Source organism: Penicillium riverlandense, assembly GCF_028828495.1.
Source record: "Penicillium riverlandense strain IBT 135883 chromosome Unknown utg000001l_segment0_segment0, whole genome shotgun sequence".
In the NCBI taxonomy this organism is placed as follows: Eukaryota; Fungi; Ascomycota; class Eurotiomycetes; order Eurotiales; family Aspergillaceae; genus Penicillium; species Penicillium riverlandense.
Genome location: NW_026643194.1, coordinates 575,815 through 603,373, shown reverse-complemented (window position 1 = coordinate 603,373; position 27,559 = coordinate 575,815). Strand labels below are relative to the sequence as shown.

The following is a 27,559-nucleotide window of genomic DNA, read 5'->3' as shown; positions in this document are numbered from 1 at the left end:
CAGCGAGGTTAGAGATTATGTGCATCGTCCCACCAGGGAGAGAGAAACAGGCAAAATCATAAGGAAATAAAGGGGAAATAACAAAAAGAAACAAGAACCCATAAAGAGGAAGTCAGGCGCCCCGGGGGGTGGGGAATTGGGGGGGGATTAGTCGCTGAGATCCGGGTTCGCCACGAATAGTCGCACGTTGGTCATGGAGGTAGTTCTTTCGTCAACACTGCCGCGGCGTCGCAACTCGTCTACCTTCTTGGCATTGTAAGCGGCTGCGACGGCTGCGCTCGGAGCCTCCATGTCGGGCACGAAGTCTTCCTGCTCACTGCTGTGAGCGGCACTGCTGTGGGTGGTAGCAGAGTCGTCTTGGACTAGAGACGAGACTCGACTCTTCTCCTCGGCCTGGATCTCGGCAGGTGTATTCTCTGACACGTCAGGAAGTTCCGTCTTCTCATTGGGAGGCGTGGTGTTACTGCCCATCGTGCCTTGTGCTCGCGAGTATCCGCTAGGGTATCGCTGGCTGCCCAGGGAGCTGCGGCCGCTACCAGTCCGGCGGTGCCTTGCACCGTCATTGCTGTGCGCGTCGTCCTCGGCATCTCCGACTTCATTGGCGCTCAATCGCACCGGCACCTTCGCGCCCACCAGATTCGACGGTGAAAACTCCTTAGTGCCCTTGGTTCCATGGCGGATCTTACCGCTGGCCAGTGTCCCTGTCCGCCCGGCGCCCGCGCCATGGACCTCCAGGTACGCTCGCTTCTTGTCCCGTAGCGTTTGTTCTCGCACGCGCGGATCTTCCGGCTGTGCCCGGTCGCACCAAACTGTCGCCTTCTGCCGCCGCATGAGAGCCACGTACCCTACCTGCGCGTTGCCTGAGCGAGAAGAGATGCTACGTCGAATGTCCGGGCCTCCAGGTCCTGCCTGTGGCATATGGTTGTTGCCGGTGGAGGCGGTGGATGTCGTCGTGCTGGACATGCGTCGGGCAGACGGGTAGTTTGTCGGAGGAGCCATCGTCTGTGAAGGCAGCGGCGCGGCCGTTGCGGTCGTGTACTGCTGCGAAGCGGAAGAATAGGGCAGCACGTTGGAGGAGGTGGTGCGGGTCCGGCTGTGCGCGGTGGGGGCGCCGGCTGAATGGGGAGCAAGTTGAGTCCGTGGAGTATCGTAGGGTTGCTTAGCGTATGGTTGCGCCATGCCGGGCACTGGCTTCCGTGCAGGAGGGCCCTGGTGGATGGGCAGTCGAAAGTCCGTCATGTTGGGCGGCAGCTGTACACCGGCCATGCGACGTTGGCAGATGCGACCGTGTGGCACAAAAAAGTTCTCGCGGCCGGCAACCGCGTGCTCAAAAAGAAGAGCTCCGGTGCAAAGTCCCTCACTGTTTGGACGCAGGAGGAAAGTTCCAAGCGTCCGTTGCGCGCGGCTGACAGGCAAAGGGATCTGCGGCTTCAGCACCCACCAAAGTATACGCAACTGCAAGATCGGCTCGACGGGTGTGCTTCTCTGAAGGCGTCGCTCATTCACGGCGATCCAGGACAAATTGCTGGCAAATTGTGAATGTCAGATGGTTGGCAAGTGAAAAGAGATCGGCTGGCGCCCACACGAGGGTCAAGTGCTTGGCGGTACCCAATTGCCCCTCGGGTCGCTGCTGGAGGTTTGCAGTTTCTTCAGGGGATGACAGCGAGCGAAAAGTCGGGGGACGGCAAGTGTCGCCAACCAGCCGATATCAGGGAATGGATCAGGGGGAGGGGGAAGTGGGCACGGTGAGGGTGAGCAGGAGTCGAGGCGAGCAGGGGAGGGTGGAATAGTAATGGGAGACTACGCAAGAGACTTTGGCCGCCTCGGGCGTGATTGGCTGGGGGCCTTGGACGGCGGAACCTTACGGCCTGACTCAGCACCGCCACTGAAACATCATGACCCGATGACTTAACAGCGTATGGACAATTGTGGGGGATTTGGGTTAATATGTAGAACAATCAGAATTAAGGAGACGAATTAGATTCCTTTTCTTCTGAGCTCATGAGGAGGAGCGCAGACAATAATAAGCATAGATGGACTAAGAAAGTCAACCCCCGTATGTACCTGAGCACGGCCATTGTGGCGGTGCGAACGGCGTTATTTTCATTTCAATGTACCAAAATCAAGGAACTGCTCAGGATTTGGGACGATTATCAGGGATGGAAACAACTAGTAACGACTAACGATGAGACTAAAGATGTGCCTCCCGCCGACTCCGCGAGTGCGCAAACGCAATATGTCCATACTCCCGGAACCCCTTGTTATGCTCGCGCAGGATATTCACTCTACGCCGGAAATCCTTGGTTTCATGGTAGGCATCGTGGATCTCAATGCTCTCCCAGCCGACATACACCACATAGCAGGGGCTCGTACCTTCCACCGGTTCCACCATCCACCCACCCGTCACGCCAATGCAGCCGGGGATGTTGACCACGATGCTGGTCCATAGTGACCACATCTTCTCCCATGCCCCCGGATCAGGAGTCAGATAAATGGCCGTACCGCTGACGGGGGCGCCATTGCCCAGGGCTCGGGGATTAGGCGAGAACTCCGAGATCATGGCATGGCGGACGGTGAGATCGGTGGCTTTGTTGACGCCCAGAGGCTTTAGGGCTTGGATGATTTGCTGCCATTCGGGTGAGGCGATCAGCGCGTAGTGCTGGTGCAGGTTATCTCGAGCTAGACGTCGTTATTTGCGTGTTTTTCCTCGCTCTGTTGTTGTGGTCATGCACTTACTGATATGCAGATGTACTTGTGTCGGCTGCTCGACTTTTCGTCCCCAGTAGAGGCGCTTGAAACCCGGCCAGCTCTCGAAGGTGTTCAGCACCTGGGACCAGATCTGGCCTTCTTTGCTAGAGGGCACGTCGATCGGGATGTTTTCCTGGATGGGCAGGATGATCATCTGGGTGGGGACTGCGCACGCCATGGTTGTTTGGACGTTGATCTCAAAGCAATTAATTTCCTTCGAGTGCTTCAAATGCGTATATATACTGATCAAATGAATTGATGGAAATGTTCAGCTGCCGAGGCCCGGCTGCCGCGGGTTGATCCTTTGAAGATGCATGCATTTGTCCAGATTGCGGGGTTGCACGCATCCCTGTTGATGCACAAAATGCGGAGAACAGCCTACTCGGAATACGTAGAATTCACAATAGAAGGTGTTCGAATTGCTGGAAACGCAGAAGTTGCATTTTTGAAAGCCAGCCAGGCAACGGCGCTGATCGTCTTCACCACGTAGTTCAGCCAACAGTCTTCGGTTGGTACATGGAAACATCCCATCCGCAGGAGACTAGCGCAATTCCTTGATACGTTAAAATTGAAACCAGAGACTCTTAATTATTTGATGAGACGTGAGTATGAGAGCGGTTAGACGAGAGGGGCGAGGATCGGGACGTGAACTATAAAGAAGCGGCAGGATCAAAAGTCATCACTGCGGTGGCTGATCATCCTGACCTCACGTATTAATAACTTTTCTTGAACAAATGCAAGATCCTTTGTTCGAAATAATTTGCACTATAGCCAAATTTTCTTGCAGGTCAGTTGCTGTTCAAACCAGGATTCACTCTCAAGGAGAGCGCTAGGAGGCCAGTCTTCTTTTTCATACCGAGTGCCGTTCGTCTATTTCCAAGTCCCACGGTTCTTGGACTGTGCCTATGGATTCTGACAAGTTCCTTCCAAGGGTCGTTCTGATTCAAGGCATCATTCTAGAGCTCATGTCCCTGCATATCCCTGTCTATTCCTGTGTATCCAACTCAGTTTGATTCTTGATCGTGGATATATACCTCTTACTCCGATCCCCAGATGACGGCATGAGCAATCCTAGATCTGAAAACTCCAACCATCTGGGAGGCATTGAAGTCTCGTACTTCTTGCTAGAGTGTAAACGCAGAACTCGCACACCTACCTGGTCAAGCCTCCGAGGCTAAGATTCGAGCACACCGGTCACCATTTGGTAATTTGATTAGGTACCTCTCCATCAATCCATCATGGCTGGCGCCCCCCATTTATAACTATATATTTTTGCACGAGAGTCAATTTAAGATAGCCTAGCACTGGGCTATCTCTGATAAAACGGGAAATCCTAACGGCGGAATTTCGATCTGCTAGTCACCCAGCAAGGAAATATCGCAGGCTTTGCACTTTGCAATTGTAGGACCAGAGACTACTAGAAGCTGTGGCTGGAAGTTAGGGCACGATGGTTGAAATGAAAAATACAGTATTTCGAACGGACCAACGGCTGCGCCACACCCACTCGCGCCGCTGGAAATGTGCTTGTGTTGGAAATTTGCACTCATGACATCATCCGTTTCAGGGCATCCATACTCCGCAACAGGGCTAGGAACGGAAATAACCGCCGAGGTTAGAAAATGTATCTCTGTCTACCTAGCTGCATAACAAATTCGATGTTCTAAATCTTCACCACATTCAGAGCTTCGCCTTGTCATTCGCCGCGACCAGTGCTCCGTCGTCACGAATTTTGAAATCCTTATCTTGTCTCCACCCCATCCACGACGTGAGGGTGTCTATTCCACCATCACCAGGTGCGAGTCCGCCCCCGGACCAGCCGCCCTCATCCGCCCCGATGGGTAGGGCCGGGGTGCTTGCGAGATGTACTGCAGGCCGCTGATCGTAGCCCGCAGCCTCGAGCTCGCTTTGCTCTAGCACAGGAGTTGCACAAGCATCAGTGCCATCAAAGACAGTCTCCCATTCGGCCCGGGTCTTCTCCTTGAATCGGCGAGTGAATATCTCGCGAAGAGCAGGCCAATTGGCGCGATCCTCGCGCGCAGGGATAGCAGCCGGGTCTAGCTGCAGCCCACGTAGTAGCGCCGCATAGAACTGTGGTTCCAGGGCACCAACGGCGAAATACTTGCCTGCGTCTCTGGTTTCGTATGTATCGTAGTAAGGGCACCCGCTGTCTAGCAGGTTCTCGCCGCGCGGTCCATTCCACGCGGGACTCCGGCGCGCTAGGCGCGGGAACGTCGCGAGATATGCTGACCCGTCGACCATGTTCGCTTCGACGACTTGTCCGCGTCCGGTGTGTGTGCGCGCAATTAGTGCCAGGATAATCCCTAGGAAGCACATGGCGCCGCCACCTGCAAAGTCGCCCAGGATATTACCTGGGGCGTAGGGTTTGTCGCCTGCCCGGCCTAGCATTGATAGAACTCCAGACACAGCGATGTAGTTGATATCGTGGCCTGCCATGTCTTTGTATTTGCCGTCGCGGCGGAACCCCGTCATGCGCGCGACGATGAGGCGTGGGTTGTGTTTGAGGAGGACATCCGTTGGAGATAGACCTAGGCGTTCAAGGACTCCGGGCCGGAACGGGTCGATGAGAACGTCGGCTGCGGTGAGCAATCGCAGGAGAACATCTCGCGATTTGGAGTCTCGCAGATCGAGCGTGATTGAGGTCTTGTGTCGGGTCAGTTGATCGGCGCTCGCGGCGGAGGGGCGGTCGACGCGGAGAACGGATGCACCATAGTCGGCGAGCAGGAGACCGGCAAACGGGCCTACATTTCTGCTTTAGTTGTTGTTGCTAGAGGAAGATCGATTGAGGGAGTATACCTGGAGCTAGGCCGGCCAGCTCAATGACCCGAATGCCCTTAAGCGGCGGAGCAGTAAGAGTCATTGCTGGAATTGAACAGAGGTTGGAGGGTGGCAGGGTTGAGGGGGACAGTTATAGAATGCAGACAAGCTCACATTGTGACAGCCGTGTCTTTAAAGGATGACGAGGATCCTTTGCTGCCGAGGTCCGGGGGAAGTGGATGCGGGGAGAGAGGGCTTTGTGCATCACGTGATTTATACATCCGTTGAAATGGAATAAATGGTCCAACTCTATACCTTTTTTACAAATAGAATCTGAGTGCCTGTGAAATTGATGTCAAAGTGACCGCTTTTGAGACTAGCAAAGGCCACCTTTCCTCCTGTAACGTCCAGAGCGACTTGCCGCTTGACCACCCCCCCCCCCCCCCCCCCCCCCCCCCCAAAAACGTTTTGTCGCGCCACTGCACCTGCCAAAGAAGCCGCTTTCCCATCAAACTGGTCACATGAGCCATCAGCCGCACAATTTGGTGGGTTCTTTGACTTAGATTCGGGAGCAGAAGAAATGAGAAAAAGGTCTACTCTTTTTACTCTGCACCCCAAAATGAGCACTTTCTTTCGGTTTGTCCTATCTCTTGATCTATGAAGGAGACTTTCTTGTCTGTCGCGTCATTGACAGGAAAGATGGAGAAGTTTTCTTTGTTTCTGGGGAAAATTCTTGTTGTACCATTCAAATGCAACATGGGTCAGGCCAAGAACCTGCGAAATAGTGGCCCAAACCCGCGGGATTTACCGTAGGCGGCCAGGGGGTTATTGAGCGCAAAAACCGGCCCGAAGACTCCCACCAGACACCATTTTTGGCAGTCAAACTGTTCTAAGGGTGGTTTCACACATGTCGTCTAGAAGAGAAAATGTTTCCCGTCTCTCTCTCATTGTCTGTCCGCTTCTCATAAGTCAGTGAGACCTCTTGAGTTTGTTTAATTTCTTCCGCGCCGAGGATGCTGTTTTGACTGCTATTATCCCGCCAGTCGGTCATGGCAATAGCACCACTGTTAGAAATATACGGATTGGGGTCGTATACTCCCGACGGACCGGCGCGGTGGTAACTGCGGAATTTGCCAGATACCTTGTAAGTGCCGGAAGTAGGAGGCCCACTTTCATCGTAGCTAGTGCGGAAGCGATTGAACAAAATCCGTAGCATAGGGATGGACGCGGCGAGGATGGTAAGGCCAGTTTCGGCGGAGGCCCATATGATAATGCTAGAGCTGTAGTCTAGTGTTTTTGTAAGTACATTGCAGTGGATAAGTTAGGTATACGTTGCTTACAGGTGAAATCCTGAACCTTGGAGACATTCACAAGCTTCGAGGTTTTTATGAAAGCCGTAGCAGCAGCACTGTATTTATTTTCCGTCCGCGTTAGCGATACTCCGTCTTGAAAGCTGGCATGATCTATGGTAGTACTTACAAGACACCCAGGCTCATGGCGATGCCGATACCAAGTTTCTCATGTCGCTTCATTTGGAGGTTCCAGATAATGATCCATGGGAAAAGGGCGATAACAAAATCCATGCATCCAGAATAAGCTAAGGAGAAGAAACGGTAAGCATGTGTCTTTCCACTGTTTGCCTTTGAAGTAGGGCTATTTTACCTCCAGCCGTAAGAGCGATAGTTTCAAAGATATGAGTGGGCCAGCACTCCGCTGTAGCCATAAGCTTTGCGTTCCATAACGCTGCAGCTGGTTTGCACTGAAGAAGATAACAAATCGCGCACAACCACATGATCAGATTCATTGTGATGATGACGAACCACAGAAAGACCTTCATCCAGGCCTTAGTAACAATGCGGAGCAGTGTGATTGCGAAGGATGTTTTGGCTAGAACACATGCGATAATCACGATGACAAAACCAATGTAGAGAAGCTCCAGACCTGGTGGTACTTTGCTCGGCTCTGCTATGGTGTGGATGTGTCTTCCGGCAACTCCCATCTGAACTGAACAGGTGCACAAAACGGTGTAGACGAGAAGTAGAGTCTGCGAGACAGAGTTAACAGAGTGCTCATGAAATAAGATGTTAAGAGCAATCGGCCACAAACCCATGAAAGACAGATCACAAGGTCATCCCATCCATAAGATTTGCTGACCATCACTTTACAGTAAAGACGCAAAGCCATAACCAAGCCAGGAACCACAAGTAAGACCCAGATAGTCGCAAGGATCGTTGGTCCCTCATTTTGCCCAGCCAAGATAGCAGATTCTGATACCATGATCACTCAAATTCCTTCCCCCCCCCCCAGGGTTGTATATATCGGATCAAACAGAGAAAGTGAAAAGTATATTCACGACTTATATAGGGTCTTGCGGATGGTGAAGCCGAGGAACTTTAATAATACATTTTAAATCAAGTGATTCCCAGGGGATGAATATATCCCGTGGTCTACTCCGTATTTCCCCTGTCATAATAATCCTTGCACGGGACAAAAGTACTAATTTGACACTTGTATATCATGACAGGTGTCAAAAAAAGTCTAGAATGGGCGCTATGTCGTATGGGGCAGCTCTGAACGCTCCTCTTTCGCTATGGTTTTTTGGCCCCTGTTATATCGGGGCCAGACGGGCCGCCCGATCTGCGGGCGAGTGGAGCGCTCGTTTATGGAGTAGAAATAAAACACCTGAACCTTTTTTTACAACAGGGATCTATATCCCGCACATACAACCCTCGTGGGGCCAAAGCGAAAGAAATCCTTTCGATACCATATACACAGGATCATCCTTTCCTCTCTCGGGCGCACGCTATTTCAACAGCAGGATTTTCAAATTCCCCAAGCGAACTGTGTCCCTTACCCCTAAAAGTTTTGATCAGAATAAGGGGCTTTCTCAGTTGCCGAGACTCTGTCGCTGCAGTCACATTAGTCTTCTTTGAGCACATTCTATAGATGCCATAGAAGGGGTAAATAAGCATTGCGATAGTGCATTAAACGTATAACTATAACTTAGAAACCGACTTATAAGGAGAAAGACCCAGCCGTTGAGGAATTGATCACAGGAAATTTTAGTAGCTCAGTGACAGACGTAAACGTAGTGGAGTCGGTAAGAGCTGCTACTTACAGCACGGGCTTGCTGATTGACCTTAGCGAATCCTGCCTGTATTTCTCCAGAGGACGTCCGTTTACCCGTCCGGTGCGGGCCCTGCATACCTCAAACGCGCTAATGTACCTACTCCGATAGGTTGACCCGCCCAAGGTTCTAACCCATGTGGATCGCGGCAATTCTGCGCAGCATGGCCTGTCATGTCCCGGTTTCGCCCCATTGCCAAACCATATTTAACGGACAAAGGAGAAACCGTCGTGTCAAACGGTGCAATTATCAGTAATAGTCTCAGCAAAAATGATCTCCCCTGCAAGTTTCACCATCAACCTGGTGCTGTCTCTTATCATTGCTTTTGCCTCTCGTTTCCTTTGGAATTACCTTCGTTCACCCTTAAAATCATTCCCAGGGCCAGTCCCTGCCAGCTTTACCAATCTCTGGCGCATGCAAGACGTGTTCAGGGGTCGCTGTGACATTACGCACAATGCACTTCACCGAAAATATGGGCCAGCAGTCCGAATGGGACCGAACATTCTCAGTCTGTCGGATCCAGACTTGGTCGGTCAGGTTTTCACAACCAAGAACCCATGGATGAAGGTGAGCCAGCCCACAGATGATCATTATCCCGAGAGTGCGCATATCTAAATCAACTAACTGGTAGAGTGACATGTACAATGTGAACGACGTTGTCGTATCGGGAGTGCGAATCAAGAACCTCTTCTCGCACCAGGACGAGAAATGGCATTCCACCTTTATCCGCCCGGTTAAGGGGCTGTACTCCATGAGCAAGGTCCAGGACGTGGAGCCCGGGATGGACCAGACGATCAAATTCTTCTTTGAGAAACTGCGCGAAAGGTTCATTTACCCGGGCAAGGTTTGCGAGATGTCCGATTACCTCAACTTCTGTGAGTGTGATTTAAGAAAATCTTCCTGGAAAAATGGCTTATTCGAATGCTTGAATTTCTAGTTGCATGGGACTTGATGAGCCAGATCACCTTCTCCAAAGACCTCGGGATCTTGCAAGCTGGAAGTGACTACATGGGATTCCTGAAGAGGTCCAACAAAACTCTTGACTACTTCGCCTCTGTAAGCTCAAATATCAAGCCAACTATGTGGTTTCTCCGTTTCTGACTTGTATTGAGATCTGCCAAATCCCCCTTCTGGATTTGGTACTTGACAAGAACCCGGTCGTGCGCATAGGCCCACCTGGCTTCTCCTGGGCAAACATCTTCAGCCTGGAACAGTTTCAAAAACGTATGCAAGATGGATCCCCTCAGAGTCTTTACGCAGACTTTCTGGACAAGTTTCTGGAGGCCAAGGAAAAGTACCCCGATATCGTGAACGATAACATGGTGATCACTTATCTGCTCTCAAATGTGCTGGCCGGCAGTGACACTACCGCTAACACGATGTGTTCTGCCGTGTACCATATACTTAAGCACCCACAAGTTCACAAGAAGCTTTGCGAGGAACTCCGTAATGCTGACATTCAAATGCCGGCCAAATGGAAAGATCTCCAGAGCCTTAAGTACCTAGACGCGGTCATGCGCGAGGCGATGCGAGTTCACCCAGGCGTGGGCCTTATGATAGAGAGGATCGTTCCTAAAGGAGGGTTTGTTCTCCCAGACGGGCGATTCGTGCCCGAGAATACCATTGTGGGAATGAATCCATGGGTCATCAATAAGAACGAGTCTGTTTTTGGTGCCAACACCGAGGCCTTTATTCCGGAGCGCTGGCTCCAAAACCCCGGCGAAGCTGATGAGGTCTATCAATCTCGATTTTCCAAAATGAAGGGTACTGATTTTACTTTCGGAGCTGGTTCTCGAGCGTGCCTAGGAAGATACCTTGCCCAGCTAGAGAGCTATAAGCTTATTGCCACCCTTTTCTATACGTTTGATGTACGTTTTAATTCCCTTTGATTTTATTTGTGTTTGACAGGAAAGCTGATTTCACATCTAGATGGACCTTCTTAGCCAAAACCATGAATGGGAGGTTACCAATTCATGGTTCGTGAGACAGAAGAGTATTCCTGTTCACATTAAGGAACGGGAAAACAGTTTCGTTAATGTCTAGTGGTCACCTGTCGTTATTCAATGACTTTCTGTGGTACCTTGCAAGATTTCTGGACTTTGTGGTGCTTGCCTCTCCAATGAGATTGTTAGTTGCCTTGTTATGGTAATCGCCAATACATAGTTAGGGAGGGGACTTGGACTATGGCACGGCATTTGCTACCAAAAGGGGCGGATAACTGGGTTCCATAGACGCCGTACGCTATTGAAGCCCTTCCAAAAAAAGGGCCGAGTGTGGACCATCTTAGGTTTCTCTGAAAACCTGAATGATCGTCCGCACGAGTACATGGCTAAATTTCGATCATCAACTAATGCACAGTGCTGTTCCATAAGTCTGGACTCGTCATCCGTTTAGGCAGTAAGTACAGGGTTACAGACTTATGGAAAAGCACTATATACTACGTTAGCGTGTTATATGCCGTACTCCCTCTGTTGGTGGTGGCTCTACCCTAGAATATCGTTCCATCTCATTCTGTCATGTTTAAATCTTCATTATTGCACTGTTAAGTTAGCACTCCCTTCACCCAGTTAACGCACATATACGCACATTCGCTCTCACAAACCGTGTACTTAGAAGTTCGCTCGTTCTCTTTGTTTTCTTCTTTTCCAGCCCTCAGTTTCTCAATGGATTGGAATGTTCTCTTCCCAAGACTTGGCCTCTCACAGATAGTTGCATGCAACGCAGACAATGATACCCGTATTACAGTGAGGACCTTGAAAAATTACGTTTCTGATGTTCAGTCATGACGATCATTCACTCTGGCCTTTATTTTGGGGGCCAAAGACCAGCCGTTCTCCACTCACCCCGCTGAACAGAATGATAATGGTCGCTTAGGCATTTCGAGATTTTTAGGTGGGTCTAAAGGAATTGGGAGCCATGTCCGCCAAGGTTACTACTATGCGTTTCAAAGGTTCATGAACAGGGGTGTGCTTCGATTCTTGCCTATTTAGTATAACCGTCATTCACTAGCTATTATTTAGCGAGCTCGGCAAAAAATAGTGTAACTTTGGTATTGCGTTAGGACGTGATAGTGTCCTTATCTTTAGCTATCAAGACCATCGATGATCTGCTTCCTACCCAGTGACCTTGTCTCGGAGGCTTCGGGAGGTTGCTTGAAACTTTTACCACTCCTAGGCTACTACCTTGATGACTCACGCATGTTTACCACTGCAGATATAAATATTACTTGAGGACAGCGATTATCACAAGGCTTGTTTTGAATTGTCCCCTTCTCGTCCATCAAGGAGTGTTTGTCTCATTTAGCAGGAAGCGAAGAGGGAAAACGAAGAAATGGTGGCTAGTAGTAAAACAGCTGGTTTTACGACAAAATAACAGAGGGCAGAGGATGGAAAATCTCCGAGTTAAATACGGGTCATCTATATTGCTAAATATAAACAATCACTCCGTCATTGGAAATGGAAGCCGTTCCAACGAGTCCGGAGATCCAGGAAAAGAAGTAAATTGTAGAGACACAATCAAAAAATATCGAACATCGAAAATTCACATCACAACATAAAAGGAGACAAGAGGGCAGCGAAGATGGTCCCAAATGAAGTCACCACTGCCCCACGAGAAGCCGCGCCGGTATAAACTGGAGACGTTCCTTCCGGCGTCGTAGTAGGAGCCGCTGGAGCGCGAGATGCGGTGGTCCAGGGATAAGAGACGACCATGGGAGAGCTGCTGGAAACATAGGACGTACCGGTAGGCTGAGCACTTGTGAGAGTGTAGGGCACGGTGATGGTGACCGTCGAGCCAGTAGGGCCGCAGTGCTTGCAAAATGTCACGGTCGTGGTATAACCTTCGGGAACAGAAGTGGGGGCAATCTCCGGCTGTGTTTGTGTAGCCGTCATGGTGCAGGGCAGAGTGAGAGTAACTGTTGTCGGGGTCGGAGCACATTGTGTGCAGACGGTGACAGTGGTAGTCCATCCCTCAGGAATCGAAGCAGTAGTACTCGTCGGGCCCGAACCAGGTTGGGTCACGCCGGCAGTCTCGGTGGCAGTAGAAGGAGCAGGTCCATTTCCGGGGCAGTATGTCGTGGTAATTGTCATCCAGACTGTGGTGAAACCCGTGGGGCAGATGTCCGTGTATGAGGTTACAATCACCGTCGTGATGGTCACGGGCTCTGAAGTCGACGGAGTGGGTGTGACTGAAGGGGCGCTAGTGATGCCTGGAGCGCTGGGATTCACACCACCAGTCGGAATTTCACTGCCACTAGTGGTAGGGACACCGGGAGGAGTGGGAGAAGAAGCAGCAGGAACAGACTTGTTGGGAGTGGTGGTTCTGGATACGGGGACTGAGCTGTATGGGTGACCGGGAACTGATGGCTTCGAGCCCGAACCCGAAGGGCCAGAAGGCGAGGCACTTGATGGGATAGCAGGAACCGATGGTGTACTCGTGGGCGCCAAAGAAGACGAAAGGGGTGGAGTGACTGATTGGACAGGCGGCGGTGACGGAGGAGCACACTCCCCGAGGATGTGCTTCATATGCTGAGCGTAGGTGAAGCCGTCAATCGTATTATTTTCCGACGCAGTCGCTTCCCACAGCATGATTCCTCCAAAATGCTCAGGATATAGACCCATATATTCCTCCACCAGAGTCTTCGCCTCATCGGGAGTGATGTAGTATCCTGGGTTGGCGGCGTCTTCAGAGGCTGGGAGGCCGACAAACAGCTTGGTTTCAGGGTTGCGGCTGTTCCTGATCACGTCCACCCACTCATCAAAGTTGAAATTACCGCTTCCACTGACATAATTAGCGGCCGCACAGGCTGGAGTGTTGTAGAACTGGACCCAGAGGAAATCGAAAGCCGCATTTTCGATGGCATCCCCGAGTTGCGCATCGGGAATCGAGCACTGCGGCGCGCCAGAGATGTAGAATTTCTGGTCGGGATATGTGTCAAAAAGCTCACGAAGTCGGCTGATCATGGTAGCATATCCTGCGTTCGCGTCAGCATAATTGAAATATTTAGAAAAGCAAAGCGAACTTACCGGCTCCACCATTGTGTTCAATATCAAAATCAAATCCATCAACTGCGACGTTTCCGAATGGTCGAGGGAATAATGTCTCGCTGAGTTGATAAGGACCAAACGAGTACCATAGGAAGTCTGCAAACCAGGTTGCAATCTCATCCGTCAGAATAACCTCGTTAGTGGTATAGGCGCCGCCAATAGAGAGCATGATTGTCTTGCCCATGTCTTTGCAGGTGGGGATATCCTCCCAGATCTGGTGGCATCCCGAAAGTAGTTCCGAGTCTGGGAACAGCACACCGTCGCACTGATTGCCAAAGTTGTCCCCAGGCCAATCTAGAACAGCCTCTGGGAATGTGTTGACAAATCCCAGATTGATGATATCCATTGAGGTCTGTTCACAGAAATGACTGAGACGAGGTTGGTTGGCACCTTGACCCTAAACGTAAGGTTAGCTTAAGAGTCTGACCATCGCAGCAGTAGGGGGACTCACGTAGTAAACTGCAACATTGGTCTTCAAGCTGGGATCCAAGGCAAGAGCGACTGGCACAAGAGCCGACAGTGCAGCTGCCCCAGCCAGAACTTTGTTAAGAACCATCGTGGAGAGAAATATGAACGAGAAATATGAAGGGAAAAGAGTGACAAGAATAGAATGTGGTGATAACAAAGGAGTGTGGTTGTTGTAACTCAACGAGAGGACGCAGACAAACGTCTGCTTGGGCAGGCACTCAAAGGAAAGAGGGAGTACAGTTGTTTGCAAGTTTAAAGAGGAAACATCCGAAGAGAAGTAGGACGGGGGGTATATTAATAGCCTGGGGCTCTGCGCCTCACCCACCATTGCCGCTTAGTCTGCGGGTCCAAAATGGGATGTGTAGGCGTCAAATCGGAGCAGAGGAAGCCAGGTGTGGAAATTAGCCCAGCTTCCTAGTTTATGCATCCTGTTCCTCTGGTTAATGATGTAGTTTGCACCACCCCACCGTCCAGAATGACTAGTTGCAAGGCTTCCCCTTTTCCAAAGATGCTTGTAGCATCTGTTAATTACGAGCAAACAGCGGCATACTTATCGTTGCTGAAATTGGTGTCATGTTTTACAATACCTCTGTTCATGTAGCAGACTAAGATCACCCTACCAAGCTCAATCAATCGTTTATAAAGTATGTGCCAATGGTAATTTAGTGCAGTAGAGACATTCCAAACCAACCCAATATTGAGCCTCACATAGGCTAAAATGTCCTCGACGGAGGTTGTAGCGTTAAGGTCTGGGCGCTACGGTAGGGGCAGCAATTGGAGCACGCAATATGTATCGGTGCGTCCGGCCCAATAATGTAAGTCGTAGCCTTGTACCGGCACACCAAATACTCCACCATTCAAAGTGCGCTAGAGGTGATAGTTCGTGTAGAGCCACGGATGGGGCTTTGATTGTGCCACGGACAGTCTCCGTGCTTCCCGAAGGTGATATGGAAAGACACGTAGTCCTGGTGGCAGATTCAGGAATGTATGGTCCACATGGAAAGGAAGACAGTATATGTATTATTTGGAACGTGGGAAATCAATTGTCTGGGGCAGCGGACAGGTGCAGGGAAAGAGAACGAAAGAAAGGGTATGGAGAAGCGATTGGTTATCCGGGAGTTAGTAATCTCGGGAAGGCAGCCGGATCAACGCAGCTTGTTTTCTTCTCGCTTAACAGACAATCTAGACAGCTCGTTCAAAGCTTGGCAAAATGTCACCATTGCACCCAAATCAAGGAACCGTCCAATTGAAAGCCCCCCTAATAGCCGGGTACCTGGGCCGCTAGGGAATCACGGGCATTGGACTGACTGAACAGACTAAGAGATGGGTATGTGTGCCGGCTGTTCCTCGTTCCTTTGCGACTGTAACAAGACTTGCCCGAGAAAACAATAAGCGTGGGGTCAGCCTTGCACATAACCCACTCCCGGAAGTACCGAGTTGCCCGGATAGGAATGGTTCATGAACGATCCCACCGGCTATGTGGACACCCTAGCGCACGTTGAGGGTCCGGCATGGATAAAATGCCATCATCACTGCTCTACATCTTGGTATCGCAGTTTAGTCCCGGATGAGGCTCTACTTCACTCCTTGGCATTGTTTTGTAACTCTTGGCGGCATTGGCTTGAAGTTCAGATGAGAGATACAATTTTGCATATCCAAGAAAGAGAGCACAGAAAAATTCCAAATTGGAGATGAAAATCAATGGGTGCATCAGGCTGCAATTTCCTCAAGCACAATTTCCTCCTTCCTCCTTCGAATCATGACCTTGGCCATCGGATCAGCATTCATAGAAAGACCATACTTCCTAATCTGAGGAGCCGGACCATCGGCGGCCTTCAAATCGTACTTGAGCAGAATATGGCACAGAGCAACCTTGGCCTCGTTTGCAGCAAAGAATCGACCGGGGCACGCATGCTTCCCCAATCCAAATCCCATGTGCTCTGGCGACGGTGCCACCAACTGAGCAGAGGTCTCGTGGCCAGGAACCTTGCGCAAATTCAGAAATCGATGGGCGTCAAAGGTGTCCGGGTTCTGGTAAAATTCGGAGTTCCACATTCTCTCATTTGGCACTAGCAGATATGAATTCTTAGGGATCTTTGTTCCGTCACTCAGCTGAATGTTATCGCAGGCCAGACGTCGCATTGATGCTTGTGGACGTTAGTTTTGGGAGTAAGTAATATATTCCTTTGCTTACTGATACTGATCGGTTTGAGTCGCTGCGATTCCTTCAGCATACTGTCCATTAGCTGAAGCTTATAAAGGGCAGTCTTCTTCCAACCCTCTGCTGAGATGACAGAAATCACTTCATCCCTCATCTCTTGAATCAATTCCTCGCGCCCACACAGATCATATAGGGCCTGTGTTAGCATGTCAGACGTCGTGTGGATTGCTGCGACCGAAAACATCAACTGCCCAACGGTCGGATCATAGGGACGGCCCTTGGCACTTTCTTCCATCCATTCCATGGCATCGATGTGATGTCGGGGTTTCCTTCCATCTCTGAGGGCCGCTTCTTTTTCCATTCTTCTTTCTTCAAGTACCGGTGCGATTATATCTCTTGCTTCTTGCAATTCACTGTTGAGCCTGCGACACTCCTCGGAGAACCAAGCGACGACTGGTCGCAAGACCCTTGGCCACATCCTAAGTATCTCTGCCGCTCGGAATGAATCCACCGTATATTCCACTGTAATTCGTAGCCAGTCTGGATTGCGGCAGATCTTGTCGCCAAGGAAAACTTTGGAAGATAGCTGAGCCACGATCTTGAGTACGCTGGACTTGAGGGGGATGGGATGCCAGTCTGCGAGAAGTAATTAGTTTGTCCGCCATATAATTGAATAGAGAATCGTTTACCAGAATTGTCTGACCAGTTGCTTTCAAGAGCCACAGCCATTTCCTCCGTAAGAGGCTTTGTAACCTGGCCTTGTGTATTTTGTTAGTGCGAGTTCAGATACTGCAGAGGCAGTACACACCAAGGGCCTGGGTCAGCTTCATCCGCACTGCATCCTGAAAAATATTCTCGCTTGAGGAAGTTTGCTTAAATGGCTCGAATCCCGGGATATGGGTGTGGAACTCTTTCGCCACGGCCTTGCCAAAGCTCAGCGCGGGGTGGCTACGGATTTCGTTTGCGTACTTGGGCGACAGGATGATTCTGCATCCGTTATCCGATAAGAGGCGAAATATATTTGACTATGAGTTGCTAGCAAGGTTTTGGGTTAACGGTTTTTCGTCGTAAATACCTTTGCCAGACCGGCCTCGATCAAACCGCGTGCATTCGTGACGAACTGTGTTTTGGAGCTTTTATCCCCGATATCAAATTTTTTATTGGGATTAATGAGAGGGAAATTAGCCTTTGAAGGATAAAAGTAAAGAAACAATAGAGGAAGAAGCAGAATCCCGCAAAGGGCAAGTGAATCGGGTTGATCGAGAAGAAACATCGTCCAAATGAGTTGTATATTGGACAGGTCCAAACTGAAGATAGAAGAGGAGCATGATAAACGAGGGGAATGTCCTTCGTATTTCTAGAGGAATCGTGGCTCTCTCCTCATTTTCCAGGGCATAATTATACTCTATGCACGTTCATAACGTGGAGGTGAACGGGCGATCCGTCGGCCAGCTGCATGTCAATATAGGGCGGTTATTGGACGGCCGAGAATGATCAACGTTCTGAGGAGGAAATGTTGCACTGATGTTACACTCGTGTTGAGCAACAATATCCCCAATACATTCCCAGGAATAGTTCAGCGTTTGGGAAGCCAGGCATTCCATTAGGGATATTCTACGTGAACGGGCAAAGGTGTTCTTCGTATTGTTTGTACAAAATCATTGGATAATTCCTGCTAGGTTCCCCGCTGAGATGCACCGTGTCTCTCTGCAGGAGGTCATTTGTGATACTCGGCACATTAGTCCCGACTCCACCTTCCTGACGATTGGTCGACCAGTGCCCCAAGCAGGGATACAAGTGCCACTCTCCAAGATAATCAAGTCGCAAGACCTGACATAAATATAATAAGCTTTTGTCTCCGCCAAAGGCATTGGTAATAAGCATAATTTAATGCTTTGCATACGGCCTGAATAAGTGAGGGGCAAGACATTGAATGAACGACACTACGTCATTTAGTCGAAGGCCATCCATGTTCCCTTGGTTAAATAAGCAACAACAAAATAGCCTGACTGGTCTCCTGCTAGATTTTGTCGCCCAGTCGCGAATTATTTTGCAGGCACGGAGTGCGGTTACATTCCATCTCGTAAAGATGTCTCGACAGCCAGGGCTATCGCGAGACAGCGACACTGCATTCATAGTCATGAAGCTGTGCGCCCCGCTTTCCATAAGTCGCAGTGTAGACCCAGGGGAGGGCATGAAGGCACTTAAATCCATTCCGTACCTTTTTATCCTTACGTCCAAATTTTAAAACAGTCAAGGGAGACCCTGGTATAAAGTCACGTGACACAGTGTCTTAGGGCTGAGCGCGGTCCGAAAGAGAACTCGTGTTTGACGACAAACAGAGAATACGTTGTGACGTGCATCGTCCGCATTGCTTATACTGACCTGTTGCATCTGAGTTCATGATTATGACAATGATAACAGTTAATTTCTCGACAGAACTTTCCAGGGGTTCTGGTTGCTCTCCCTGTCGGACACCGCTATCCGAACCGTGCCTGGTGACCGTCAAGGACAGCCCTACCATGCCACACAAAGTAAAAAATGACAGAATTCCGGAGCGCCCTCCAGTGTTCATATTCTCCGAGTTTGAAACGAAGTGACGTGTAGCAAAAGGCAGATCCACAGGGATACGTGCAACACACCACACACATCCCTTAAAGCGATTGGCAGCTCCTCTAGTCTGGCATTCCGGTCGATCAGTCGGATCAATTACTTTCCAGCTCAGCGGACCAGTACTCGCTCGGGCCATGTTCGTAGCTTGGATTCTTTCCCATGCCCGCCCCTCGGAGGATGCATTCCAGCCCCTCCAGCCTACCTTATTCGCGTCGACGCGCTCCCTGAGCGAATGCTGCCATTAAATCCACATTTAGTCCTTCCAGACCCGTCCAGGTTTGCCTGTTATCTTTGAACTGTTCACTGGCTCGCTCACGTCTTTTTGAACGCATAATACCTCACTGGCGGCCGGTCCTCAGGCAGTGCCTAACGCTCCACACTTTCCACACTCGTCTACAACTAGGCCTGCGTGCCGCAATACTGGAGCAGCGGTGCCGCTGTCCAGCAGCTCGCCTGTGTGATCCATCAAGATCTACAACTATGGCTTCGGGATTCTCAGCCTCGCCGCGGAAAGAGGGCAGCTGGACCAAGTTGGTGATCTTTGTTGCGCTTTATGCCTTGCTCCTGGAATCAATTGTGGAATGGGTGCTTGTGCTCTACCTATATGGCAAAGGCTTTGTGGATTCAAAGATGACAGTGAGCGTCGTTCTGGCTTTGGTCGCGGTATGGTATCTCCATAATCCCCCAGTCCCAGGCCTGTCACTAACCTATCTCCAGTCTTTTCTCTCGATCCCAGTTGCTGGGTTACAAACGCTTGTTGCTTGGCAGTACAATAAGATCGGTGGATTTGGTACCCAGAAGTCGGTGCTGCACAATCTCTGCACCTATGTCTACCGTCTAGATCTCATGGCCTGGCTAGCAACAAGCGTATCCGGCCTCGTCATCGTCGCCCAGCAGGCCGACTGTCTTCCAGATGGCACCGACGAGAGCCCGTGGCGAGTTGGCCTTGGCTGTTCGTTCCATCGAGCTTCGGTGGTAGTCTCTGTTGCTTCGTTGTATGTCTTATACCCCGAAGTCAACGATGTACAAACTAATTGTTATCAGGGTAACTGTGTGCACTATCTACTGTGCAAGAGAGCTCTGTGAGCGACCATACGACATTTCACTCGTTGGGATTTACACACGACAGCCAACATTGCGAGATGACAGCATCTTTTCCGACCACAGCTGGGATAGCGATGAGACCCTCAAGAACGAGATCCTGAATCTTTGCCGCCAACATGACGGCACAATCAAGGGAGAGTGGTGGTCGCCGGATCCTCTGGCCGCCAAAGTGAACTGCCATCCAAGCATCCGCCAGCCTGCCCCGGTTCGTCTGCGGCCTCAGCTGCACCTCAACACAGATCCTGGCTCTGAGTGTGGCGAAATTGTTGCTTCTGGCACGACTGTATCGCCCGACGAGAACTTCCCGCATATTTCCCCTGGTGGTCAAAGTGCCGTTAGCGAAATGTACCCGATCTCGCGCACGTCCACCGTCATGATATCGCCAACCGCATCCGAATCTCGTGGCTTGATCTCTGGTCTATCTAGCGTGCCCAAGGTGCCGGCAATCCCAGAGCAGTACATCTCCAAGCACAAGAGGGGAAAGTCCTCCATCTCATCCTTGAGGCGGTTCCTGCCAAAAGCCTTTCCACTCTTCCTCCCCTTATCACTGGACCCTCAGATCCGCGCTCTAGCCGACCCCAACGCTGCTTCAGATGTCGAGAAACAAGTGGCCACGCCTTCCATTGCGCCGCACAGTCGTTCCGGATCCACGGTGCATCAAGCTACCCAGACATCCCCAGATACGCCCGCTACTCCAGCTCGAAACGATGCCGATCCAGAGACCCAGTTCTTAACCGCTGCCCCCGATAGCAGCGAACGAACCATGACCATGAACTCCGCCGATGCCCCAGAGGTCGTGCCCTCCGAGACAAAGCCAACCGTCAAACGATCACAAACAGCCTGTCTCGCAGCCCGCTCAATCCACCACCCCCACCACCCAAACTACGTCCCCGGACCCCCAACCAATTCCCAGTCCCAAACCCAACCCGCCTTCTCAGCACGAACCTACTCCTTATCCTGGAGACACCAGAATGGCACGGTCCAAATGGACCCATCCGTGACCCGCAGCAGCAGCCGTGCAACAACAGCCCTCACCCGACCACACCATCACCACCGCCCTCAACATTTCATGCGCGGGAGCAGCAGCGCCTACCCCTTCGACCAAACTGTGGTCCCGCGCCACACCCAGAGCCAGCACCACCCACCGCCGCACTACATGCCCGACCCGCGCTGGCGAGTGCAGTCCCAGCGCCATTACGATGCTAGCCGTGCTCTGCCAGTCCCCGGACCCATCCCCGTTTTCCCCGTGCCTGCTGCTGCAGGTGGTCCCCGCCGCACCGACGTCGAGGTCATCTACCCCAGCACCCGTAGACCGCGAAGCACCACATACGGCGCTATAGGGGGTCCCGGCCCGCTGAGCTGTATCATGGAGTCAACCTCTACGCCGCGCGCCTCGGCGGATGAGTCTCTGCTTTCGACTTCTGTCGATGCGATGCGCACTTATCGTGGTGCGAACCGCACCAGCTTGGGCTTTTACTAATATAATTGCGTGAGGGTTCGTGGAGGAGTCTGCCGGACAGACTTCTTGCAAGATGGTTTCGTTCTTGTTTTTGCTTGGATATGGTCAGCGGACTTGAACGATATGAATTTTTATTTGGGGAGCAAAAGCTTGGATGAGTTGGATGCATTGCTTGTTTTTCGGGGTTTTTTTTTCTTTATTTTTTACGCTTGACTGCCATTTCAGGTTACCATATTCGATAGTTTGAAATCAGATACCAGCATTGACTACACTACCTAGATCGGAAGTATGCCGTAAGAGACTATTGACGTCCAATGGTAGTCAATCTATTCCAGCAGCGAAGAAGCACAGTGCGCCAGAAGTCTGTCCGAGATACATGCAACCGTCTCAAGATCAAATTGAACAAACGCCAGGTCATCCACAGGCATAAACACCCAAAACTCCCACCCGTAGACACATTATAAACACACAAAACGACACAAACCACACAATGCTACGCCTTATTCTCGCCACTCCGAGACCGATGCTTAGAAGCGTACTTATACTGATACGCTTGACCCTGTTTCACATCTCCCCGATCCGCATCCCTCCTCCTGCTCTCTTTCTCTTTCTCTTTGCCGTCAGATAACGCACCAGGACCCTTCCCTAGTTCCTTCTCCCCCCAAGCCTGCAGCAGAGCTTTACCCATACGATCCCGTTCCTTGAGAAGTAACTGCACGCGACGCTCCCACTCGCGCTCGCGGCGGTCGACCGACATCGCAATGCGTTGGTCCACAGCTACGGCGGACTCGTCTTTCGCGGCGATAATGCATTCAAGGCGGTTGATTTCTGCCTTGAAGGTGCGGCGAAGCTCGGATTCTTGACCGGAGGATGTAACGCGCATAGCGCTTAGTTCGGCTTGGAGTTCGGCTTCGCGCTGCTCTGCTGCTGTGAGGAGGTTGCGCATCTTGCGCATAGACTCTGCGTGCGAGGAGCGGAGGGTTGTGATTGCGGTGGAGTGCGCAGTTTGTAGGCTGCGGAGCTGGGCTTGATGTGACGCTTCCTGGTCGGAAGCTGGACCTCCGTGCTGCTCGGGATTGTTGCCGTTGCGGGTTGCAGCAGGCGTCAAGGGAGGGCTGGGTGGCTGGGGGATTTTGTCTTCCTGGAGGCGGGCGACGGTTTCCAAAGATCCAGCATGTTCCTCTCTTGTCTGGGCGAGTTCGCGCTGGGTATTGCTGAGACTGGCGGTAAGCTCCTCCACTCTACTAGCGAGTCGCGAGTTCTCTGCCTCGATAGTCTTGATCAAGGTCTGCGATTCAGTCGTTTGATCCCGTAGCCGGCTGACTTCAGCATCGGCAGCTTTCTGGGCGGCCTTGGTCTCCTCGAGCTCCTGTTCGAGCTTCATGTTCTCCTGGTGTAGTTGTACGTCCGGTCCGTGGGAGAAGTTTTGTTTCATGGGAGATTCAGGTGGGCTATTCACACCCAAGTCCTTGATGAGATCGAGGATCTCAGTATAGGTGTTACGCTCCGCATCAGGCAGATCGGCAGCCGCTGCCTTGAGGGCACTTTCTTGAGCGGACATGCGGGACTGCACGCGGGTGAGGTCGGCTTCTAAAGTGTGGTTCTTCTCTTCCAAGGGTCGGTTTTTGTCCTCCAGTTCGGTGAAGCGTTCCTCAAGATCGTGGTATTCGGTGTCAATGCGGTCCACCTCCCTCTCCAGCCTCTCATTCTCCAAAGCTTGGTCATCCATTTGAGCCTTCAGCTCATCGATCTCAGTGTTTTTCTGCTGCAGCTGCACTTCCTTTGCTCGAGTAACCTCTCTCAATTTTGCAACTGTATCATCTAGAGTAACGTCTCGTTTTCGCAGTTGCTCTTGGGTCAGGTCGAGTTGTTGACGCAAGTGCGCAATAGTCTCCAAACGCTCGGCGTCCAGGGAGTCCTGCGAATCCCGGCTCTGCAGCTGTTGCTGCATCGTCCGTACTCGTTGTTGCAAAGCTGTCAAATCGGAGCCGTTGGTCGACCGTTGCAAAGGCTGTTCATCAGCTCTTTTGCTAAGTTCTACGTCCAGAAGCTCGGTCTTACGCTGCAGTTCGGTTTGCAGGTGCCGGATCTGCTCGCCAGCTGAGGCTGCCTCGAGTACTCGTCTGCGGTTCCTCTGCAGTTTCTCGTCACGATCCTGTAGAGCGTTTTCTAGTTCTGCGATCCGTTGACGTAGGCCCTCTTCTCGGTCACTCGCTGCCTGGCTCGATGTTGTTGATTGCTTCCGGACGGAGGGTGACCTCGGCTCCTCTTCGATGTCCTCGAGATGGGTTGAGTCCCTTCCCAAAGCGCTGCCGCCGTGTAGAAGATGCGACGGAGTCGACATATCGACTGGAGGACCGAACTCACTGTATGCACTAGAGTCTGCCTCATCTTCCATGTCGGGATGTTGTGAAGATTGTCGCAAGCTTGACTTGGCAGTGGCGGGTGCTTCCTCGTCCTCGCCCATGAGGTACTTTTCCATGTTCGCAGTGAAGTCCTCCGGTCCTCCGACGTCAGACAGATTATCACCCGCATCATCTTTCAACTCCGGCAGCGGCCGCGTGCCTGCGCCGAATTGGCCGCTGGGGAAACGACTGAAATCCAAGGTGTAGTCGGCGAGACGGGCATCCAAATCCGAGCCCGACGGGCTTCTAGGCGTTCCCGGACGTGATCCTTGCTGCAGCTCATTGTCGGAGTGATGCGCGTCCCCACCATCGCGATCTTGGCCGTTGTTTTCGTCGGCTCTGGGGACGCGCTGAGGGCTGTCAGAACGGAGAGGAGATTCGGCAGTGCGGCTTGAGGTGTTTTGGGGAGGAGACGATGGCATGAAAAGCGGCGTGGCGAGTGTGGAGTGGCCGATGGTGTCGTGGGAGGTCGGGAAGGGCGAGGTATAGCCGGTGTTGGCCATGATGGCGGACGCGTTTCAGGTCAGTGATGATGTAGGAAGGGCTGGCAGGGCGAGAGGGCGTGGAGGTAGATACGCGGTGAAGATGTCTAGCGGGGACCCATTCTCAGCGATTGGATGGTTATGAATAGTTATGGGAAGAGGAAATTATTGAGGAATCATGATTGAGGGTCAACAAAGAGAAGAAGATAACCGCGCGTGGGTGCCTTATCAGGCATCCATGTTTACTCCCTCTCTACGCGCAAATGTTCTCACTTCCCAACCTTCTTCTTTCATTTAGTCATGTATCTATCATATTACGCACTCGTCTTCCACTCTTCGAATCCCGGAGGCACGACCGACGGCTCAAACGAGCGCCCCGGTCTTTCCACCTCCCGCGCGGCACTCTCCTGTTCTATCGCCGCCTTCTTCACAGCACGCCCGCCCTTGGACGCAATAGCGTGCTGTTTCTTCGGGTCCATATCATGAAATCCACCCCGGCCGCGCGCCTTGCCACCCTTCTTTCCGCCCCGGTGGCCGATCTCTGATAGCTCTGCGCGCGGCCGATTGGCAAAATTGCCTGGGTTCGGGTGGTGATGGTGTTCAGGGTAGTGTGGGTGCGCTGCAGTGGCAACACTGCGTCTCCCGACATTTTCTAGACGGATAAGAAAACGCGACATCGTTGGGGCTGTGTGGCAAGGAATGGCTTTGAGAGAAGTTGTTCTTCGGCTGCGGTTCTTATAGTGTCGAGGGCTACTCGTTATTGCCTCCCCGCAAGCCATCAATGGGCCATTGAATGCCTAGATTGCTTCGGTGGCTTCTATGGGTCCGTTATTTCCGTTCATCATTTGCTAACAACCGGTCAGTTTCATTGAAAATCGCCATTGATAGGGTTGGCAAGACTGCTATTCGCCGGCGATGCAACCCGACGCCTCTATTTTGATGTCATTCTCCCACGCCACTATCCATGGTCCTAGTTTCTGTGGACAAGTTGATATCCGATGGCGATTGATCCGGAGCGCGCCAATATCGAATGATTATTCGTTCAGCATACCGGGGAATGAACTAACCAGTCAGTAATCCTGTAAACAGAGAGCCGTTTATAGATCCCCGCTATAACTAATTGCATGGATAGACTATATTATTGAAGAGAACTCGACCAATGTAAACTACTCCCTGTGCGATATTCCCACCATGTACTGTAAGGACTCCGTAAACGTGCTGTGTATCCCTTCGATTCCGGTTGCCATTCCTTCCCCGCCTCCGGCTTATCGCCAACTTTATTTAGCCTCCAACTGTCCCGCACCTCCTATCGTGCATTCGCTTTTTGTTTTCTATACATACACCTCTCTCCCCTAAATCAACTAATATGCCGCCTATTCCTGGCCGGCCATGGGAGTCCCGGAGAATCATCTGTTACCACCAAACAATCATCCCTGGCGGGGAATATTGCTCCATGCGCCCGCTGCTCCAAAACAACACGGGGATCACACATATCATTATCGCGGCATTCCACATCAACGAAGATCCAAACAAGATCACTCTAAACAATGATCCCCCCGAAGACACCTGCCACGACTCTCTATGGGCGGAAGTTCCCCATCTCCAAGAGGCCGGTGTGAAAGTCATGGGCATGTTAGGGGGCGCGGCGCCGGGCTCGTTCAAGCGCCTAGACGGCGACCAGGAGCAATTCGAGCGGTACTACGGTCCGCTACTGGTAGTCATTCGGCGCCATGGACTCGACGGCCTAGATCTCGACGTCGAAGAGGAGATGTCTCTGTCCGGCATCATCCGGCTGATCGATCGCCTGAAAGCTGATCTGGGCGACTCCTTTATCATCACCCTCGCGCCGGTCGCGGCAGCTTTACTAGGGTTAGGCAATCTCTCGGGGTTCGACTATCGCGAGCTCGAGCAGGCTCGCGCATCAAAGATTAGCTGGTACAACACTCAGTTCTACAATGGCTGGGGTCCCGCTGATGATCCACGTATGTACGCCGCGATGATTGCGCAGGGCTGGGCGCCGCGGCGGGTAGTGTTTGGGCTGTTGACGAATCCGGGTAATGGCTCTCAGGGTTACGTGCCGGGGGAGAAGCTCGGGCCGATTCTGGCGATGCTGATTGAGCAGTTCCCGACGTTTGGCGGGGTCATGGGTTGGGAGTATTTCAATGCCCTGCCGGGGAAACGGGAGAAACCGTGGCAGTGGGTGACGGAGATGTCTCTGAGTATGGGCATGAAAGACGTCGTTGTTGCCGCAAGACAGATACTGACGGAAGGGCCGATGGCGGATAGTCTGGCGAATCTCCTGCGAGATATGATGAACCAAGGGCAGGGGTCGTGATTGCCATAGATACCTAGGACCTAGGCACTATAAAAACCCCCGTGCCGACCTCCCGTTTCTCTTTCTTTCTTCCACCATCACACTGCCCTGTGGGAACCATAAATTCATCGATCTTTCCCAGTAATCGAACACCTTTTCCATCAGCACTTCGATCAGCAGCTTGGCTCGACGCCCCAACCATCCTCTCTACCTGTGCAGTTGGGGCTATCGGGCCATCGATTTCGTTGACCCCTTCAATTTGTCAGTTACTAGCCGCCACCTATCTGAGGATCCCAACCTGGTTGTAACTAAAAACACTGACGTTCAGGTCCGACATTCTCAAGACCCAAGTTGTTGCCATGATCTGTACGGTGTACCCGAGGTGGTCATATCCTTTGATGGAAACCACCTCTCCATTTATATTCAGCAACATTCGGAACCATCCACCTATGTCGTGTGATCCTCGCTTCTGTTAGCTAACTGCAGAGAGTCGCCTACTCCAAATCCCCCTCTCTCTCTCGCCCGTTTAGCCGGCCCAGAAGGGCGGCTGGCAACCAACCTACTGCCGTCAAATGTGATTTCGACCAAGGTCAGAAGCAAGAAACGACCGGTGTTTCAAAAACCTGGAGGAGAGCCGAAGAACCCATGAGAATGCTCTGGCCATCACCCGATTATCACTTGTATGGTTTGCGGCCGCGAAGCAAGAACGCTAGCGAACGGCTAAGCTAAAGGTGAAGCGGCCTTTCCGGCCCTCTCTGATTATCTGCCCTAGAGGTCTAGTAGACACTTGGATTGAAGAGTGGATGACGTTCTTCGGGGATGCAATGGCCTTCAAGGTCTACTATGGATACCCTAGTA

At 51.6% G+C, this 27,559-nt stretch overlaps 11 protein-coding genes across 11 annotated transcripts; 3 read left to right on the top strand and 8 right to left on the bottom strand.

Annotated features, from left to right (window-relative positions):
• Nucleotides 1-147: 147 nt before the first annotated feature.
• N7474_000248 (uncharacterized protein) lies at nucleotides 148-1,239 on the bottom strand (the record flags this gene model as incomplete). Its single annotated transcript, XM_057191663.1, has 1 exon — nucleotides 148-1,239. The coding sequence occupies one exon, from the start codon at nucleotides 1,237-1,239 to the stop codon at nucleotides 148-150; it is 1,092 nt and encodes a 363-aa protein (XP_057056616.1).
• Nucleotides 1,240-2,191: 952 nt separating this feature from the next.
• Nucleotides 2,192-2,926, bottom strand: N7474_000247 (uncharacterized protein; the record flags this gene model as incomplete). Its single annotated transcript, XM_057191662.1, has 2 exons — nucleotides 2,192-2,673; nucleotides 2,737-2,926. 2 exons carry the CDS (start codon nucleotides 2,924-2,926, stop codon nucleotides 2,192-2,194), a joined length of 672 nt encoding a protein of 223 aa, XP_057056615.1.
• A 1,499-nt stretch (nucleotides 2,927-4,425) lies between these two features.
• On the bottom strand, nucleotides 4,426-5,626 carry N7474_000246 (CaiB/BaiF CoA transferase family protein; the record flags this gene model as incomplete). Its single annotated transcript, XM_057191661.1, has 2 exons — nucleotides 4,426-5,507; nucleotides 5,563-5,626. 2 exons carry the CDS (start codon nucleotides 5,624-5,626, stop codon nucleotides 4,426-4,428), a joined length of 1,146 nt encoding a protein of 381 aa, XP_057056614.1.
• A 798-nt stretch (nucleotides 5,627-6,424) lies between these two features.
• N7474_000245 (uncharacterized protein) lies at nucleotides 6,425-7,788 on the bottom strand (the record flags this gene model as incomplete). The annotated part of the gene is made up of 5 exons (XM_057191660.1): nucleotides 6,425-6,810; nucleotides 6,864-6,931; nucleotides 7,003-7,120; nucleotides 7,186-7,567; nucleotides 7,630-7,788. Coding segments are annotated over 5 exons (1,113 nt in total), but the record flags the coding sequence as incomplete, so codon positions are not given.
• Nucleotides 7,789-8,920: 1,132 nt separating this feature from the next.
• On the top strand, nucleotides 8,921-10,693 carry N7474_000244 (cytochrome P450; the record flags this gene model as incomplete). Its single annotated transcript, XM_057191659.1, has 5 exons — nucleotides 8,921-9,217; nucleotides 9,282-9,525; nucleotides 9,588-9,706; nucleotides 9,763-10,518; nucleotides 10,580-10,693. The coding sequence occupies 5 exons, from the start codon at nucleotides 8,921-8,923 to the stop codon at nucleotides 10,691-10,693; spliced, it is 1,530 nt and encodes a 509-aa protein (XP_057056612.1).
• Nucleotides 10,694-12,195: 1,502 nt separating this feature from the next.
• On the bottom strand, nucleotides 12,196-14,251 carry chiA1 (class III chitinase ChiA1; the record flags this gene model as incomplete). Its single annotated transcript, XM_057191658.1, has 3 exons — nucleotides 12,196-13,622; nucleotides 13,675-14,092; nucleotides 14,147-14,251. 3 exons carry the CDS (start codon nucleotides 14,249-14,251, stop codon nucleotides 12,196-12,198), a joined length of 1,950 nt encoding a protein of 649 aa, XP_057056611.1.
• Nucleotides 14,252-15,873: 1,622 nt separating this feature from the next.
• N7474_000242 (cytochrome P450) lies at nucleotides 15,874-17,444 on the bottom strand (the record flags this gene model as incomplete). The annotated part of the gene is made up of 4 exons (XM_057191657.1): nucleotides 15,874-16,310; nucleotides 16,358-16,960; nucleotides 17,115-17,349; nucleotides 17,400-17,444. Coding segments are annotated over 4 exons (1,320 nt in total), but the record flags the coding sequence as incomplete, so codon positions are not given.
• A 1,973-nt stretch (nucleotides 17,445-19,417) lies between these two features.
• On the top strand, nucleotides 19,418-21,521 carry N7474_000241 (uncharacterized protein; the record flags this gene model as incomplete). The annotated part of the gene is made up of 3 exons (XM_057191656.1): nucleotides 19,418-19,600; nucleotides 19,655-19,932; nucleotides 19,982-21,521. The coding sequence occupies 3 exons, from the start codon at nucleotides 19,418-19,420 to the stop codon at nucleotides 21,519-21,521; spliced, it is 2,001 nt and encodes a 666-aa protein (XP_057056609.1).
• Nucleotides 21,522-21,993: 472 nt separating this feature from the next.
• Nucleotides 21,994-24,408, bottom strand: N7474_000240 (putative spindle pole body associated protein SnaD; the record flags this gene model as incomplete). Its single annotated transcript, XM_057191655.1, has 1 exon — nucleotides 21,994-24,408. One exon carries the CDS (start codon nucleotides 24,406-24,408, stop codon nucleotides 21,994-21,996), a length of 2,415 nt encoding a protein of 804 aa, XP_057056608.1.
• Nucleotides 24,409-24,701: 293 nt separating this feature from the next.
• N7474_000239 (uncharacterized protein) lies at nucleotides 24,702-25,064 on the bottom strand (the record flags this gene model as incomplete). Its single annotated transcript, XM_057191654.1, has 1 exon — nucleotides 24,702-25,064. The coding sequence occupies one exon, from the start codon at nucleotides 25,062-25,064 to the stop codon at nucleotides 24,702-24,704; it is 363 nt and encodes a 120-aa protein (XP_057056607.1).
• Nucleotides 25,065-25,753: 689 nt separating this feature from the next.
• N7474_000238 (putative class III chitinase) lies at nucleotides 25,754-26,722 on the top strand (the record flags this gene model as incomplete). Its single annotated transcript, XM_057191653.1, has 1 exon — nucleotides 25,754-26,722. One exon carries the CDS (start codon nucleotides 25,754-25,756, stop codon nucleotides 26,720-26,722), a length of 969 nt encoding a protein of 322 aa, XP_057056606.1.
• Nucleotides 26,723-27,559: the final 837 nt, after the last annotated feature.